The sequence below is a fragment of the Lottia gigantea genome (genome assembly GCF_000327385.1).
Source record: "Lottia gigantea unplaced genomic scaffold LOTGIsca_9, whole genome shotgun sequence".
Classification (NCBI taxonomy): domain Eukaryota; kingdom Metazoa; phylum Mollusca; class Gastropoda; family Lottiidae; genus Lottia; species Lottia gigantea.
This window is the reverse complement of record NW_008710950.1, coordinates 3,854,317-3,872,213: the sequence shown is the minus strand read 5'-3', so window position 1 is coordinate 3,872,213 and position 17,897 is coordinate 3,854,317. Positions and strand designations below refer to the sequence as shown.

General features: G+C 31.8%; 2 protein-coding genes across 2 annotated transcripts; one reads left to right on the top strand and one right to left on the bottom strand.

Moving 5' to 3' along the window:
• Positions 1–259: 259 nt before the first annotated feature.
• On the top strand, positions 260–9,746 carry LOTGIDRAFT_108932 (hypothetical protein; the record flags this gene model as incomplete). Its single annotated transcript, XM_009068412.1, has 14 exons — positions 260–381; positions 595–734; positions 908–1,005; positions 1,093–1,186; positions 1,925–2,016; positions 2,264–2,336; positions 2,803–2,861; positions 6,392–6,540; positions 7,066–7,244; positions 7,902–7,999; positions 8,444–8,524; positions 8,938–9,075; positions 9,502–9,574; positions 9,658–9,746. 14 exons carry the CDS (start codon positions 260–262, stop codon positions 9,744–9,746), a joined length of 1,485 nt encoding a protein of 494 aa, XP_009066660.1.
• A 709-nt stretch (positions 9,747–10,455) lies between these two features.
• On the bottom strand, positions 10,456–11,792 carry LOTGIDRAFT_108787 (hypothetical protein; the record flags this gene model as incomplete). The annotated part of the gene is made up of 3 exons (XM_009068411.1): positions 10,456–10,619; positions 10,868–11,170; positions 11,636–11,792. 3 exons carry the CDS (start codon positions 11,790–11,792, stop codon positions 10,456–10,458), a joined length of 624 nt encoding a protein of 207 aa, XP_009066659.1.
• Positions 11,793–17,897: the final 6,105 nt, after the last annotated feature.

Genomic DNA, 17,897 nt, shown 5'->3' with positions numbered 1-17,897 from the left:
AAAAATACGTCAAACTAGGAATTTTACTCACTATTTCTATATATATATGTCTTTTCTATATATCACAGAGTATCTTAAAATGACGAGTCTTCATTTTAACATTCAAACGCAGATAATCCTGGACACACATGGATTTGAGGGCTCAAATTTAGACGGTGAACTGTGAACAGTATTACTGATTGGCTTAGCTAAAAATTATTTGTTTCTGAGACCTAAGTCAAAAAGAATGGCGCATCTCTCACTCTTTTTTATATATTTAATGTTTTGTTTACAGGCCGAGGTTATGGATGAAACCAATCTTAAAAAACTATTATTATCATTTGAGAAGAAATGTTATAAAAATCAAGAAATGAGAATCAAGTTTCCTGACCTCCCTGAAAAGTAAGTTTGAGGTGTATTTTCTGGAGCTAAGTTAGTTTGAAGGTTGATGGTCACCAATAACATCCTCTAGTGTTTATTATCAATTTGTCTCTTTAAACTGTGCTATTTACTGTAGAGTCAATATTTGGGAGTAGGCTCACACTATTAACAGAGTTTCAATTTGAAAATAATTTCTAAATGATTATCTCTTATCTCACTTTGTTTTAATTTCAGATTTTTAGAGTCTGAAGTAGAATTAAATGATGTTATACAAGAAATGCATGTGATTGGAACTGTGCCAGAATATTATCAAGTTTTAGTAGACTTAAATACTGTGCAATCATTATTGCAATTATTATCTCATGATAATACAGGTGCTTATTTTAGTATCTATGCTTTTTCATGTTCATGATTATAACTTTCACAACTTTTATTTTATTGTTAATCAAAAACAATTCTGATAATTGGCATTACTAATCTGATGGTGCCCTCACATCTAAGGTTTTAACATTTGTCATTGACCATCACGATGTGGTTTTCTCTTCAGATATATCAATAGCTGTAGTAGATTTATTACAAGAATTAACAGATGTTGATACTTTAAATGAAAATGATGATGGTGGAACAGCTTTAATAGACGCACTGGTATATATGCTTTACAACTTTATTACACTTGAGAATAAGTTTAATGTTAAATATTCTATTTACATGATTTTTGTTTCTGTATTTTAGCTTGAAGGTCAAATTGTAGCTGTTTTGGTACAGAATTTAGAAAGATTGGATGAAACAGTTAAAGAAGAAGCTGAAGGTGTCCACAATTCTCTTGGTATGGTTATTTTTATATTTATATATCATTGTATATCGTGGTTGACCGCTTGAAACATATATATAACTATGTATGACGCGAAAATACTTTTCGAGAAAAACACAAAACCTATTTGTACGCGCATTTTGTTAAAATCTTTTTTTATTATTTTTTTTACCACTATACATGGTTCTCAATCTTTGAAAATATAAACCTCGTATAACAATTTGAATTCTCCAGCCTATTGAACCAAAAACTCGTATGATAATACAGTATACAAGGTTTTTCATTTTCATCTGCAGAAAAGGAACATTGAACCTCGTATAATAATATATTTTACGAGGTTTTAAATCTGACTGTTTATATACGTGTCATTTAATTAGTGCTTTTTGAGTTATTTACGATCAAGCTAAGAATACCAGGTTTTGATCACAAGTTCCACGCTTTCACAAGCTTTCGAACGGTACCAAAAAGTCAAAATGACCAAATATGGCATATACAAGGTTTCAAGCGGTCACCCACGATATAGTGTGTTTGTTGATTATGCAAAATGCTTCTCAATGGATAAAACTTGTAATAACAAAATAAGCCAAAGGGGTTGCATGACTGCAAATTGGAAATTTAGAAGTTAAACCTCATATTGCAAATCTTTAATTGAGAAATTTTCTAAATAAAATCGGCGTAGTCAGTTAGCTGATGACGACTTTTAAATTCATTTATGATCTTTCTACTAAAGACTTAATGTTTTCTATGATTCAGCTATTATAGAGAACATAACAGAATTTCGACCTGATATATGTTCTGAAGCAGCACAGCAAGGTTTATTACCATGGTTATTGAAGAGAATAAAGGTTAGTAGAGAGAATTGAAAAAAGAACATAAACAACCATATTTGTCACAGTGACATTTCTCTTAAATTTATGACAAATTCATAATATCAGAAGCTTGTGAACCCCGACAGTTATCTTCCATTATGTTAGTATACCTTCAATTTTACCCCCAGTTCCAGCAGGCTGGTGCTACCCCAGTCTTTATCTGTTTTCCTTTGCCATTTGAAATCATCAAGTATCAATTTGATAAATAAATGTTATTTTTCAGTCTAAAATACCATTTGATGATAATAAGGTATATGCTAGTGAAATATTAGCTATATTGTTACAGAATACTGATGGTAAGGTTATTTAAAACAGTTTAAACACATATTTTGAAAATAAACTTACTTTGCATTATAGTCTCAAACTAGGAATTTCTTTTCCTGTTTCTTTAGATGTTTATCTATATATGGCAGTTGCAGAAAGGTCGACTCAAATTTTAACTTTAAAATGCGGATAATTGGATTCAAAGGCTCAAATTTTGACGGTGAGCTGTGAACACTATTACTGATTGGCTTAGGTGTAAATAATTCCTGTTTCTAAAACATAGGTATGATTGATCACAAAAAATGCCTTTAATAGAATAATTGGTTTACATGGCCAGTTTTACTCAAAAGAATCTTCCAACTGGCACTTATTACTGTCTTTCCTAAATTTCATACTATAATCTATAATCTTTATCAATCTTTATTCAATGTAAACTTAGTTTCACCTACCGACAAGAAGCTGAAATTTTAATGTATGATCATAATAATATTTTTGTAGAAAATCGAATTTTGTTGGGTGAAGTTGATGGCATAGATGTATTATTGTCACAATTAGCTGTAAGTTATTCTTTCTTTTGCTCAAATATAGAGTCTTTCTTGATCTTATCAACATAAGCATCACCAATAGGAAAAACAAATTTCACATGAATTAATTGTGGGACTTTGCTTTCAGCAAAGTCCCAGTTTGTTATCGAAATGTCAATTCTTTTTTTTTTTTTTTTTTTCGAAATTTACACACCTTCCTGAGCTTAGACTACAATAGTTGCAGCAACCATTCAACATTCATGAACCTTAGATATAGGCGACGATGTGCATAAATATATTTTGGATCTTTTTTGCAAAACCGGAAGTGCCACAGTTCAATATGTGCAAGAATAGATAATCGGCTCTAGAAGTCGTATTTTTCGGTCGATTTTCTTTGGGTTTGCATTTTTGGAATCTACTGTTAAAATCTGAAAGAATAGCAGTTTCAAAATTTCAAAATTCGAAAATTTTTCGCAGACATTTTTTGGCCGATTTTCGAAATTTTTGGACCATTTTTCAGTTTTTTTCGGATTAATCTGAAATTTTGATAAAAGATGCATGTCACTAATGTAAACCATTTGACGTATTCCAAATTTTTGTGTCACTTCCGGTTAAAGTGGAAAATCGTTTTTCACTTCCATTTGAATAACTTCCGGTGTGATTGAAATATTTCAACGAAATTATGTATATCGTTATTAATCTTAATTCTATGGCCGATTTTAAAATAAAATTTAGTCCGAAAAAAATACTTCGGCCGCCATCTTGATTTGATACTTTTTCATAAAACTCAAAATGGGGCTTCGGGGGAGAATGGGATCGGTCAAATTTTTATGTTGGTGTATACTTTAGTCGATGGCGACAAAAATGTTGGAAATGGATTTTTGAATTTGACTTTTGCTTTTTTGCAACTTCCGGTTGAATTTTTTCAATTTTTGAAGGCTTGTAACTTGTGACCTTGACCTTTGATGACCTTGACCTTTATAGGGTCAAAGGTCATTGACCTTGGCTATCATTTGATACTTTGACCTTTGACCCCAGACATGTACTTCCGGTTTTATAGCTATCCGTAAAAAGCCAAATTCGCAACTTTGGACTGCTCTAACACGTGACCTAATTAACCTAGAGGGTTAATTTTTTCGGTTTCCTAATGTTCTTCTCATGCACTTTACATAGATATAGAACAATTGCTTTTTTAAAGCAAAATTGAAATTCGTGATTTTTTCAAATTTGAGTTTTGTTTTACCATATTTGTTTCTTTTTGATCTTGGTGTATGTATATCTTATGACCTATTTTATGGAGAACCCTGATATTTGGAATACAACTAGACACTTTGAATATGAATTCACCTATGGCAAAAAAATTGGGGTGGGCGTGGCACATCCGGGTTGAACTACTAATTGTTTACATTTTGGGGCTGGGGCATAACTCGCATAGGATATGTTTGTTATAAAAGGGACTTTGCACACAATTACCTCATCCTTTTGGCCAGTTTGTGTTAACAGCTCAGTTGTTTCAGCTTTATAGTTCCAAAAAAGGAACGGGTTTTAACATTTGGATATTTTCATTTTTTCGATTTTGACCTTTGTTGACATTTGTTGACCTATATCTTTTGACTTGAATAATGTAGAAGCTTGAAATTTGAAACACAACATAACATTTGGAATATCAATTACCCTATGCAAAAAAATTAAGGTTGGCGTGGCACATCTGGGTAATATTACTCATTATTGACATTTTTGGCCAGGAGCATAACTCGCAAAGTATACGTTTGTTCAAAATGGAACTTTGCATACAATTATCTCATGAATTGAGCCACTTTGTCTTAGACGTTCGGTTGTTTCCGCTTCTAAGTTCAAAAAAAGGAACAGGTTTTGGAAATTCAAAATTTTCAATTTTTGACCTTGACCTTTGATGACCTTGACCTTTATTGGGTCAAAAGTCATTGACGTTGTCTATTAGTTTATGCTCTCATATTTGACCTCTGACGTCTACTTTCGCTTTTATAGCTGTCCAAAAACATCCAAATTCGCAACTTTGGACTGCTCTAGCACGTGACCTAATTAACCTAGAGAGTAAATTTTTTCGGTTTCCTAATGTGCTTCTCGTGTACTTTACATAGATATATAGCAATCGTTTTTTTAAAGCAAAATTGAAATTCGTGATTTTTTCAAATTTGAGCTTTTTTTTTTACAATATTTGCGACTTTTTGAGCTTAGTGTATGTATATGTTATGATCTATTTGATGTAGAACCTTGATATTTGGAATATAATTAGACACTTTGAATATGAATTCACCTATGACAAAAAAACTTATGTGGGCGTGGCACATCCGGGTTGAATTACTAATTGTTTACATTTTGGGGCTGGGGCATAACTCACATAGGATGCAAAGAGACTTTGCACACAATTACCTCATCCTTTTGGCCAGTATGTATTAACAGCACAGTTGTTTCAGCTTTATAGTTTCAAAAAAGGAACGGGTTTTAACATTTGGATATTTTCATTTTTCGATTTTGACCTTTGTTGACTTTTGTTGACCTATATCTTTTGACCTCTAGTATGTAGGAACTTGACATTTGGAACATAACGTAACATTTTGAATATTGATTAACTTATTAAAAAAAAATTGAGTTGGGCGAAGCACTTCCGGGTTTAATTACTCATTATTGACATTTTTGGCCAGGGGCATAACTCGCAAAGTATACATTTGTTCAAAATGGAACTTTGCATACAATTACCTCATATTGTGAGCCACTTTGTCTTAGAACTTCGGTTGTTTCCGCTTCTTAGTTCAAAAAAAGGAACAGGTTTTGGAAATTGAAAATTTTCAATTTTTGACCTTGACCTTTGTTGACCTTGACCTTTGTAGGATCAAACGTCATTGGCATTGGCTATCTATTTGTACTTTCGTATTTGCTGTCCTATGTCAACTTCGGGTTTTATAGTCGTGTGCAATTAGAAATTTTGATGACGTATATCTTTTGATCTTGACCTTTTTAGACTTTCTCTTTTACAAGATCAAAGGTCATTGACCTTGGCTATCTGCTGATACTTTCATTTGTGAGGTCTGACGTCTACTTCCGGTATTAGAATCTTCTAAAAAATGAAAATTTCTCAACTTTAGACTGTTCTTGCGCTTGATCTAATTATCGTGGAAGGATGATTTTTTCGGGGTCTTTTCCAATTTGCTACATTTGCAAAAGTCCCACTCTGTGCCACGAGTGGCTCTAGTTTTTTTTGTTTTTATATTAAAAAATACAAGCCTATTCAAATTTTTTTTACCCAACTCCTGTAGAAAATCATCACTCTATTGGTTAGATACAAGATTTGCATCAGCTTTAGTACCATATGATAGGTAATGAGGAGTGTGTCTCTGGCCAGACAAGGCTTGCTCTTACTCCTGGAACACTGAATTCAATTTGTAAATGGACATCCCTTTTGGAGAGTCCATAGTTAATGATATTAATTGTCATACCTTTGTATCACTGCCGAACCTGTGTAGAAGATGTAGATTATCTCATATTTAATTAATACGTATTAAATTCAGTATTAAACATTTCAGGCATATAAACGACATGATCCTAGTTCTAAAGAAGAAATAGAATACATGGAGAATTTATTTGATTCAATGTGTTCATGTTTAATGGTTCCCCAAAATAGAAATAGATTCTTAAAAGGGGAAGGCTTGCAGTTGATGAATTTGATGTTACGGTAAGGAATATGATATAAGAGTATATCCCTGTGATGAAATGACCACAAGACATTGCTGGCCCAGTCAAAAAATAAATGTATCAAATTATTACAGTATTGTATTTGATAGAGCAATGTTGGCACACTTAATATTAAGACTATAAACCTCCTTTGGATTTTTTTTAAACCAAATAGCAATGTAAGTTTAGTTGATATTGAAGACATGATTGAGACAGGGACCCTCTGTATTACAAGCAGGTTTTTGATTCTTCAACAATTGAAAATAGCAAAAGGTGGTCTTGTGCTGTCTTACAATTTACATTGTAAACTGCAGACTATTTCAGCATTGAGATCCAAATTTCTCTAAATTTGAATTTATTAGTTAAATAAGTAATACATCAATTTTGTGAAGATGGCATACATGAAACTTAGATGAACATGATTCAAGTTCAATTGTAAAATATTATATTCATCAGATCGATGAGAGCTGAAATAATTCAATGCAATGATTATAATAATAACAAGATATATTACTGTTCTTTTCAGAGAAAAGAGGATGTCTAGGAACAGTGCTCTAAAAGTTTTAAATCATTCCATGACAGGAAGTGAAGGTAGTGATAATTGTCAGAAATTTATTGATATACTGGGACTACGAACTATATTCCCATTATTTATGAAATCTCCCAAACCAGTTAAAGAAGGTCAAACCAAAGATGAAATGGAAGGTAGGTTGTTATCAGTCCAGAAATTATTATGCCTATATATAATAGTGTTTGTCATAGATATGGTATAGTGAATTTTGTATAGAAGGATAATATCTTATGATTTCATAAAGATAACAAATTTATAGGCATTACCATATAATGATGGCAGTTAATACGAGAAAAGTAAATAATTCACATAACAAAGCAGGATAGGTCATTATTTACGAAATCAGCTAGTGTTTGGGTGAGTTATTCCCTAGCCAGGGTTCGCACAGCCTTGAAAAACCCTTGAATTCCGTCCGTTGCCTTGAAAAACCTTGATTTCAAAAAAAGTCTTTGAAAACACCATAAAAAACCATTTTCTCTTGAAAAGTCCTTGAATTTTGAGTTGAGTCAAATTGTGTATATTTTTATCATTAACCCCATTGACAAATATTAACTATCTTTATTGATTTCACAGTTCAGAAGTAAGGTACATGTGTATTCTGTCAGACTACTATCCTTGAAAAGTCCTTGAATTTCAAAGCCCAGAGTCCTTGAAAAGTCTTTGAATTTTTAAGGCAAAGTGCTGTATGAACCCTGCTAGCCTAGATAGTTATTTTGTATTTATCACTTGACAATAAGAGATTTATAAAGCTGATTGCTGAAGATAACAAACCCCTCTGTTTATGATTTCAGAACATGTTACCTCTATAGTTGGTTCATTATTAAAAAATTGTCAAGGTACTCAAAGACAAAGACTTTTAAATAAATTTACTGAAAATGATCATGAAAAGGTAAGTCTGTCGTTTTGTTTCAGCTAATCCTTGATTTGCTTATCAATACAATTTGAGATACATTCCGTAGAATCGGACTTGAATTACAAAGTTTGTAGGAACTAGTTTGAAGTATACTTGACTAATTATCATGATACAAGTGGTTGGCAGCTTTACTGTCAAGTTTTACCTGTTATTATTAACCTAATCATATACATGTAATTGTATGGTTATTTTATCTTCAATTCTTGCCATATTAAATCTGCATCTCAGTATACTTTTGTATTAACAGTATATAAGCCTGATATCACAATGCAGTCAGATTGGCCTTATATGAGATTATTATTTTTCAAGGCAAGACAATTACTGTTCAACAGGATTGTTTATCTTGCATGATTATCTTGTTCCTGTTGTTTTTTTATCGTGATTCATTCATCTATAAATGAATCTATTAATTCATTGCAGGTTGAACGATTAGTAGAATTGCATTTAAAATATCTAGATAGAGTTCGAACGTGCGATAATGAAATAGAACAAGAAAAAGTTGTAAGTTTCATTAGATTAGAAATAATTCACTTATGACTTTATGGTCAGCAGATTTAATACTACAGTGTAGTTTGAGAATTCCAACATCTGAAATTCCGACAATCTGTACAATTCAACACTCTTTTTTAGTCTCAATTGATTAGCTTGAATAGTGACAGAGGTGGCAGATGTACTCCTCAGTACTCCTGACCTTTGAGTACTCCAACACTCTCAGTAATCAAACATATTTTTACCGTCCCATGTCTTATTACACAGGATACAATGTACTTGTAGGTTTTTGGTAAATTGATAAAAAAAAAGAGAGCTATGAAAATAGTTATATTTCAAATCCATTTTATTGAATATTCTATGTGAATAAATAGACTAACTTTATCAATGTTTGTTTTTAAATGTTAAATATATTTATATTGTAGAGATATAAAAAACAAGGCAAATCTATTGATTCTGATTTAGATGATGAATTCTATTTAAAAAGATTAGATTCTGGTCTATTTACTTTACAATTAGTAGACTATATTATGTTAGAAGTTTGTTCATCAGGGGAACCATCAGTAAGTTTTCTTTTCAATAATATTTATGTAGTCAAATTTATGGTTATGGTCCTATTTTGCTTTTAGAAGTTATATATGAAACTAAATATTCTCTCTGGGTTTAGACCATTTTTATTTGTAAATAAATTATTTCATTGAGACAAATTGGTAAAACTGCTCTGTTATAAGAACTTTATTATACACAGCTCATTTTCGTCATATTTGTATCACTGTGTGGAAAATGTGTTCACCATCAATCTTCACAATCAGTCACATCATAAATCTTCAATTATGACTCTTGACATAGTCAGTATGGTTACACATACATAACCATTATGACTGTTTTATGAACAAGTCAACAGTTCATTAGAAACAATTATATACAATCATGAGGATACTTTGCCAGTGCTTTATTACATATATACTGTATTATTATATTTTGTGTAGATAAAACAAAGAGTTATGCAGATATTAAATATGAGAGGTGGTTCAGTGAAAGCTATTAGATATATAATGAGAGGTGAGACATATTTTAATATTAATCATTGTAGATTTTTATTTTCAAAGACCTTGATATCTGATGACTGTGGTTTGTCTTTACAGAATATGCTGGAAATATTGGTGATGCTAAAGATGATAGCACACAAGAAGCTGAACAAGATAGAATTTTAAAACTGGTAGATCAATTTTAAACTGACAAGTGGAACAATGTATTAAATGAGTGCCTAAATGAGTTGTATGAAGTTTCTGCTATTGACAACTAGCCAAAGTAATTTTCAGCAGTTTAACAGTCATGAACTAGATTAGATTTTTAATCTTAGTATATGTTAAATATGTACACTGTTTGCAGTAATGTGTAAGAACACAAGAATAAACTTTCTCATGTGGTACTTTAATTGATCACATATTTGGTGTATTAATGAATGCATTTGATTGACATAGAATGAAAGAAAGACTGCTATATCACAAATAAAGATGCCTATTGACAAGATGTAGAATATAATATTGTTTCAGAGTTGCATGAATGGTTATAGAAAAGTGAGAATTATGTTGTGTCAATTTCATTACTGTGTGTAATAGATGTAATTAGAGAAAAGTGGTCACAGTGACTTCATTTGAATACAATACAAGAGAACTTTGCTAAAACTTTTATTTACATCATACACTCAGTTTTGTTTATGCTTGTTAACACCAAATAAATTGTAATACAAAACAAATAAATAAGGAGATTTTTCATAATTTTTTTATGTTTGTTGAAATAAGGTCCTAAATTTTTTTTTCAAAATAAATTAAGATGTTAAGCCTAAATCCGATAATTTATTGTTTGTAGCCTGGATAACAAAAAAAAGAGTCCACATTAATCTAGTTATCACATTGAGTTCTTCATTATCCAATATTTTATTAACCAACAATAACAAGATCTTCACTTGGAAAACTATATTCTGGTACTTCAAGATTTAATGGTGCAGGTCCTTTTCTTATTCTACCTGATGTATCGTAATGTGAACCATGACAAGGGCAGAAATAACCACCAAATTCTCCAGCATCTGCTATTGGTACACAACCTGAAAAAATATAATGGAGCTCTATATTTGTTTGGTGAATGATGTGTCAACCTTTTTAAATCTTAAATATTAGATATATTAACAATTTATATATAAGTTATATTTCAATTGACCTGATATTTCAAGACAGTTGAAAAGATTTGCAAAATATATCTTAAAATATTCCATACAACATCACAGTGATTGGAAAGTTATTAATAATACTAAGGCTTTTTTTTTTAACCAATGAAACAACATTTGTTATATACCTAAATGTGTACAAACTCCAATAACAATTAACCACTCTGGTTTCTGTGCCCGGTCCTCATCATGTTGTGGATCTCTCAAAGTATTTATATCTATTCCTTTCTCAGTAGCTATTTCTTGAGGTGTACGATGTCTAATAAATAAGGGTTTTCCACGCCATTTAAATGTAGCGCTGGATCCCTCTGGTATAGCATCTAACTTTACTTCAATTTTAGATAAAGCCATTACATCAGCTGAAGCACTCATACTTGAAATAAATGTTTCTACCAGATATTTAGAACAATAGACTGTAGCTACACCTGCACCTAGAAAAAAAAAAAAAAGAGTTAAAAATGCTAAATAAAAAAAAAAGAAAGCATCCATTTTACAAAAGAAGACTTTCCTGATACTGCCTACTTTTAATAATTTGCATGAATAATTTAATGTTCATAAATAACAGCAGGAACCTCATCTATACTGCATAAAATTCTCAAAGTCATCTTCAGCTCTTAAGGTTTTGGAGCTAGCAAAACTTAAGCCAGTAACTTCAGACTGCTAACCGTCTTCACTCTTCAAGCTAACTTGTCAATATTCAATTTGACCCTTTAGTTAAATTTGAGACACCTACAAAATTTCCTTCCTCATTAATTAATTGACCAAAAAAAAGTAAGAGAAATATTAGACTGATCACTTAAATGTTAAATGCAAAACGGTCATGATTTAAATTTATTACAAACTTATTACAACTGCTTGTTATTCTCACAATAAAAGAACAATAGACAGACACTTACTTCCTACAGTTAAATAAGAAAACGCCCTTCTTTCACTATCAGAAGAAGAAGTCTCTGTGTTGGGGTCATGTAAAGAATTTCTTCGGTAAGGATCAAAATCTGGTATTTTAACATCTGTATGAGCATATCTGACTTGTGATGGGGCTGAAAAAAGCATAGTGCAAAAGTTAATCAAGCTATATGCATATAAACTCAAAAGTACTAACACCATCAATCAAAAAAGGATATATATGCTTATTTAACAGTCATAAAACACATATCATATTCAAAACAATAAAAAAGATGTTTTGGGACTCTAAATGCACCAGACTGAGCTTCTTCGATTCTAGAGCGTAAAGGTATTGAAATTATCCAATATGAAATGATAATCGTCTATTATTTGACATTTTCATCAACCTAAAAAGACAAAAGAAATATAAAGTGTTAAAATTTCAATTCATACAAAAATAATTGCTGAAATGCAATTTAATTGTAAACATTTTGGTTGTACAAAATACACTAGTACAAATTATAAAACCAGACCAAACTTCACTTCTGCACTTAGCATCATAACAACATAGAAATATAACAACACCCTTACTTATAGTTTGTAATTGTCTATCTTAGTATCTGATATAAATGGTAAGTATCAGAACATCATTATCGTGTCGTACCCTAATTCGACAGAAACCTATTTTGACAGATGAATTTTCGGAAGCCACTACACAGTTAATAGATCACTAATGTCATCATTTTTTGTTTAAATATTGAAAACAGCCAGCTTACTTGTCAATACACTAGAATCAAACCATGGCGGACAAACAGGTATATACGATTATTTTAGTAAAAATGATTCAAAATGGCATCTCTTTACTATTACCAATTAAGCTTGTTTTAAATTTTGTGGTAAAAAATGTGAAAGTTTCATTTAAATTGGATGAAAACTGTAGTCTCTATGGTGTTCACAACCAAATTTTGACTCGTTTTTCATAAGTCAAGGGCAATTACTCAAAACTTGTTTATCGAAAGATGGCCAACTTCAAATTTGTCCAAGATCTCATCACTATAAATGACCACACGAAATTTCATTTAAATCAGATGAAAACTGTAGACTCTATTGTGTTCACAATCAAATTTGATGTGTTTTCTAAAGTCAAGGGAAATAACTAAAAAAAAACGTTCTTCAAAAAATCATCTTTATTCCAAATTGACCAAGATCTCATCAATATACATCATCACATTAAGTTTCATTAAAATCAGTTGAAAACTGTAGTCTCTATTGTGTTCACAAACAAATTTTGACGCGTTTTTCCTTACTAAGTCAATGGCAATAACTAAAAAACCATTCATCGAAAAATAGTCAACTTCGAACTTGAACAAGATCTGATCAATATACATTATCACATAAAGTTTCATTAAAATCAGATAAAAACTGTAGACTCTACTGTGTTCACAAGAAATGTTGACGGACCAACGGACGGTGTTCAGTCAACAGTCAACTTGTCAACAAACTTGTCTACAACCTCGAGTCAACTGTTGTTTATCACGAAATGCATCAAGGCCAATAGCTATTACAGTCAACTAGCCTAATTTCGTGCTAACCTATTTTTCGTGCATTTCCTGAAAGGATTAATAAACTACATGTGCGACCTCGCATGATCTCCGCATTTGCTTGTTTTGATAATTATGGGTTATCTGTATTCAGTAGTTTCAAGCATGGTAAAATGTATTAATGTATACTTTGACAAATACAAAATGGCGGATTTCAGTTATTAGCAAACGTCACAATTTTGTATCAGCCGAATTTTTGTATAATCCCAAGCGGTAATCGGAATTCCAAGTGTGCTGCTACAATGTAGTCCAACGAATGAAGTCACATGATCAACTAGCAGATTCTGTGTCATCAGAAAAATTCTATGATGGTACACAATTTATAGATGAAATATTGCACACAATAGTAAGTGACGCATTTTGCCGCCGTTGTCAAGTTGGTTACTCATGAAACATGGGTCAAAGTGAGGGATTCATAAAGAAAATCGGAACAACCAATTTTAATTATACTGTAGAATATCTGAGGATACATCTAAGACATTTGAAAATATTTCTGTTTGACGAAATTCGGTGTTGAATCCCTATATGCACGAAAATAGGTTACACCACTGTATTTGTTTTAATGAAATCTATAACATTTCGTATTATTTCCAATCTTTCTTTCCATTATAGAACTATAACACAGTTCTTTGTTTTCACTTACCAGCAACGGCAGAGCATACTCTCATTTTCAAAGCTTGTCCTTGTGTGACCATTGGAGTTGGATTCTTCAATAACAAGGAGGTCGGATATGCTTTAGAAACAGCATCTTCTGTTCCAAGTTTGCCGATTTTCGGAACATATTTAATTAAATTTGGGAAATATGTTGTGGTAGCAGTCTTGAGGTGTGGTTGAAGTTTAATCATCTCGTTTCTTATGTAAGCTGCCTTTCTATTCAAAACAAATTATATTCTGAAGTTATTCTTCGAAAGGTGACCGACTGTCAGGTCGTAAAAAAGGCCGATTGTCGCAATTGAGTGGTTTCAAGGACTTCCGGTGTATGCCGGATGTTGGCCTGAAACCGGCAGATAAAGGTATATACTGACGTCTATCTTCTCCACTTAAAATAAAAAAATGAAAACTGTTATCAGAAAACATGATGAAGTTGTAAACTTGTACACTGTCCTAACAGAATGGTTACAGAAAGAATTTTGCACTATTATTTTTGTATAAATTAAAATTTAATTTAACTGTCAGTATACAGTTCTATGCTATTATATTTAAATTCACTAGTTTGATCCACAGTACGATAAATCTGCGGACACAATGGGTCACATTGTGACCATTCATCATACTTCCACCATGTCAAAACCCGTATTCGTGATACGGTGAATATGTGTCAATTTCAGGAAAAAGACGAAAATGTATATTATAACTCGGACCAATTCAAATTTATTTAAATCATTTTGAAATGGCAGAAATTTTTATCTATATTTGAGCTCACTGTCTATATACATTTGCTATGGTCAATTTACAAAATACCCATATACAAAGTCAAACTTGCCCTTTAAATTATTGAAATCGTTAGTCACGTGGTACATACGCCTTAAAATCACAAGCCAGTCCAGTAAACAATGTTTTATTCAAAATGTATGTTTTCTTCAAATTTAGATGAAAAATTGTTTGAAATTCTCAATGTGAGTGTGTCAATCACCTCATATTATCATTGTCTGATAAAAAGAGTAATATAAAAGTACGGTAATTGTATAATTTTAACGATTGTCGTAAATTGTTGAAGCAATCGAAACAATCTAGTTAATTAATTTCTAAAAGAAACTCGACTGAGACTAGAATTTATCAAAAAAATTTTTTTCTTAATATTATTCTTTTTGTGATTCATGATTCACACTTGAATCTGTTTCACGTATTTGAAATTATAAAATAAAATAACCGTTATTTCAATGACAAAATGTGTATTTTTTGTAAAACTTGTCATTGGTAATGCTCTATTTATAACTCTATTATGGTAATGTTCCAGATGGTCAGATTGAAAGCATGATCGTCATCGTTCTGTACAGGGTAGTGTCCACCTTAGTGCATTTATCAAGGAACAAGGTTTTCCTTTTTTAAAAAATATAAAGGCCTTCATATATATTTTATATTAAATATAGAATACCTTGAAATGAAAAAAAAATTGAACAACTGCAAGTACTTCCTTCTGTACAGTACGGGCACCGGCTGGTGTCGAATAGAACGCAACACGAGTGACACGAGTTGTGTAGATGAAAGTGGGTCATTGTTTCACAGCAAAGCGTTAGATTTTCAAAATGGCAAGTTCCGAAAGTGAACCCGAATTTGAGGTAAAACTAAAATTTTAATGATATTTTAAGTATGTGCTAAAGCCTGTCTATTACTGATGATAATGTGCAAAATGTTACATTCGGAAAATTCTTTTATTTAGCGTGTTTACAGTTTTGATGCGTGGATCTTGCACACTTGTTAGATTAGGACAAAGATTAGTAGTGTCGAAAGTGAAGCCGAACGGTTGATTGATTGATAATGCCGCATGTATCACTGTCACAATCAAAAGGTTTTCAGTGGTACCATTGATTATGATTTATTGTATCATTAAACTATTTCAGTTAAAAAAAAAAACTTGATCAATGTTTAGACTACTTATATGAACTCATCTGAAATGAAGAACGTAAATATCCCTATTGTTCATTGTTGTAGTCTCTTTGTGTAGTAAAGTTTCAAACGTTTGAACTAGATTTTTTGATGGAATCAAATGAAATTCGGTATGTGTATACATATTCATAAAACGAAGATCAAGTTCGAATTTGAGCTATTTTCGACTGTTAGAAGCAGAGTTATTGCCCTTGCTCCAAAATCTTGACTATGCTATTACTCTATTTTTCAACTGATTTTGATGAAACTTAAAATGGATGTTATTTCACCTAAATCGAAAATTTTGAGAAAGTTTAGTTTACTTCTGATTAAATTTAAGGCTTTTTCAAGATTTAGGCCTCTTGCGTCACTTTTGAGGAGTTATCGCCCTCAACATCAATTGCTCGTAAACACTCTAAAAACTAGAATGTTTGAAGGAAATCAGATGAAATTCGGTATGTGCATACATATTCATGAAATGAAGATCAAGTTCGCATTTGAGCTATTTTCAACAGTTAGAAGCAGAGTTTTTGCCCTTGCCCCGATTTTGATGAAACTTAAAATCGATGTTTTGTTTTTACCATCTGCATGCCGTGGTGGGCGTATATGGCTGTGGTCCACTATCTTATATTTTAGAAGCAAATAGCGTTAAAACCGGAAGTGATATCGGAATTTTTGAAAATTAGTTTTTGCTCGCAATAAAAGTGTCTATCCCTCTGTAAGTTTTCAGATTGATTGAAATATAATTGTAGAAGTTAGAAAAAAGGTTAAAAAACTAAAATTAGAGCCCCAAAAGTAGGCGACAAAAGTCCAAATTGTTGATTTTTTCAATTGCTATCTTGTAGTCATTACAGTCCTAACTTTTACTACCAAAAAAAGAGTATTCTGTACTGCCCATGGTCCAGTGATTATAATTAGTTGGTATGTCTACTGTAAACAATATGTCATCAGGTCTTAACACCACAATAAATCTGCCCAATTAAAGATTCAAAATTTAGTTCTGTTATGTTTGACCAGTATCATATTACATACATGCACATCTTTATGACCTCTCTAATAATAACTTTTCTTATTGACCTTCATTCACCTTTTTTTAGAACCATTCCATAAACTCATTGGTTTCTTTTGTATCTTGTTTTGAAATAATTCAATAACTTTTTTTCAACTGGTGGGGCATCAGCACTTGCAAATTGGCACACTACGGACTTTGAAAACAATATGAGCAAACAGTGAAAAAAAAAAGGAAAATAACAAAAACCTGGACTCCATTGCAGCCGCTTAATCGAGCTACAGACCCAGCGCTGCGACGTTTGCTTTACTCAGTATGCGTGTATGTTGCACAATGAGTTGCTGTTTATGTCTAAATGTATTTTACTGTAAATTACTGTAAACAACATTAAATGTTGTTAGCCGTTAAAAACACCCCATACCCATCATCTTCTGGGGGACCCATCGACCACCTATGGATCTTTTTTGCAATTTCAGACATGAAAAGCAGCAATTTAGCTCATTTACTTTGGAAACCCTATTTTATACTGTTAATTTTATGAACACAGATCTGGACATTTGGATGCATTTCCTATACGAACATTATCATACAAATATTGCCGGGTACTGTCAAATTATCGCAAATCAATTGTGTTTCTAAAGTGATCATATTCGTGTGTTAAGATTCCTGATTTATAGGATTCTGATTTCTGAAATTTTATGACCACCTTCTTTTAAAAGAAATCAAACAGTTTTGCTCAAGAGAACCAAATTTCAAATTTAAACCAGTGAAGAAAGACCTTGTACTAAATTTAGAACATGAAATCTAATACCAGGGTGCCAAGAACTGGTCAAGTTAAAGTACCTTCTTAGTGAGGTAATTGTCTATTGGGGACAAGGTGCAATATAAATTTGTATCATATCTGTCAAAGAGTAATGAACCATCACATTCCAGTTTTGGCTGTAATGGCCGCCAAGTGGTAGTAAAAGTTAGAACTGATTAGCCCGAACTAATAAACAGTAAAGTTTTAGCAAATTCAGATCAGTATTAAAGCTGATAAATGGAAAAAATAGAAAACAAGCCATTGTCTTCCGCTCA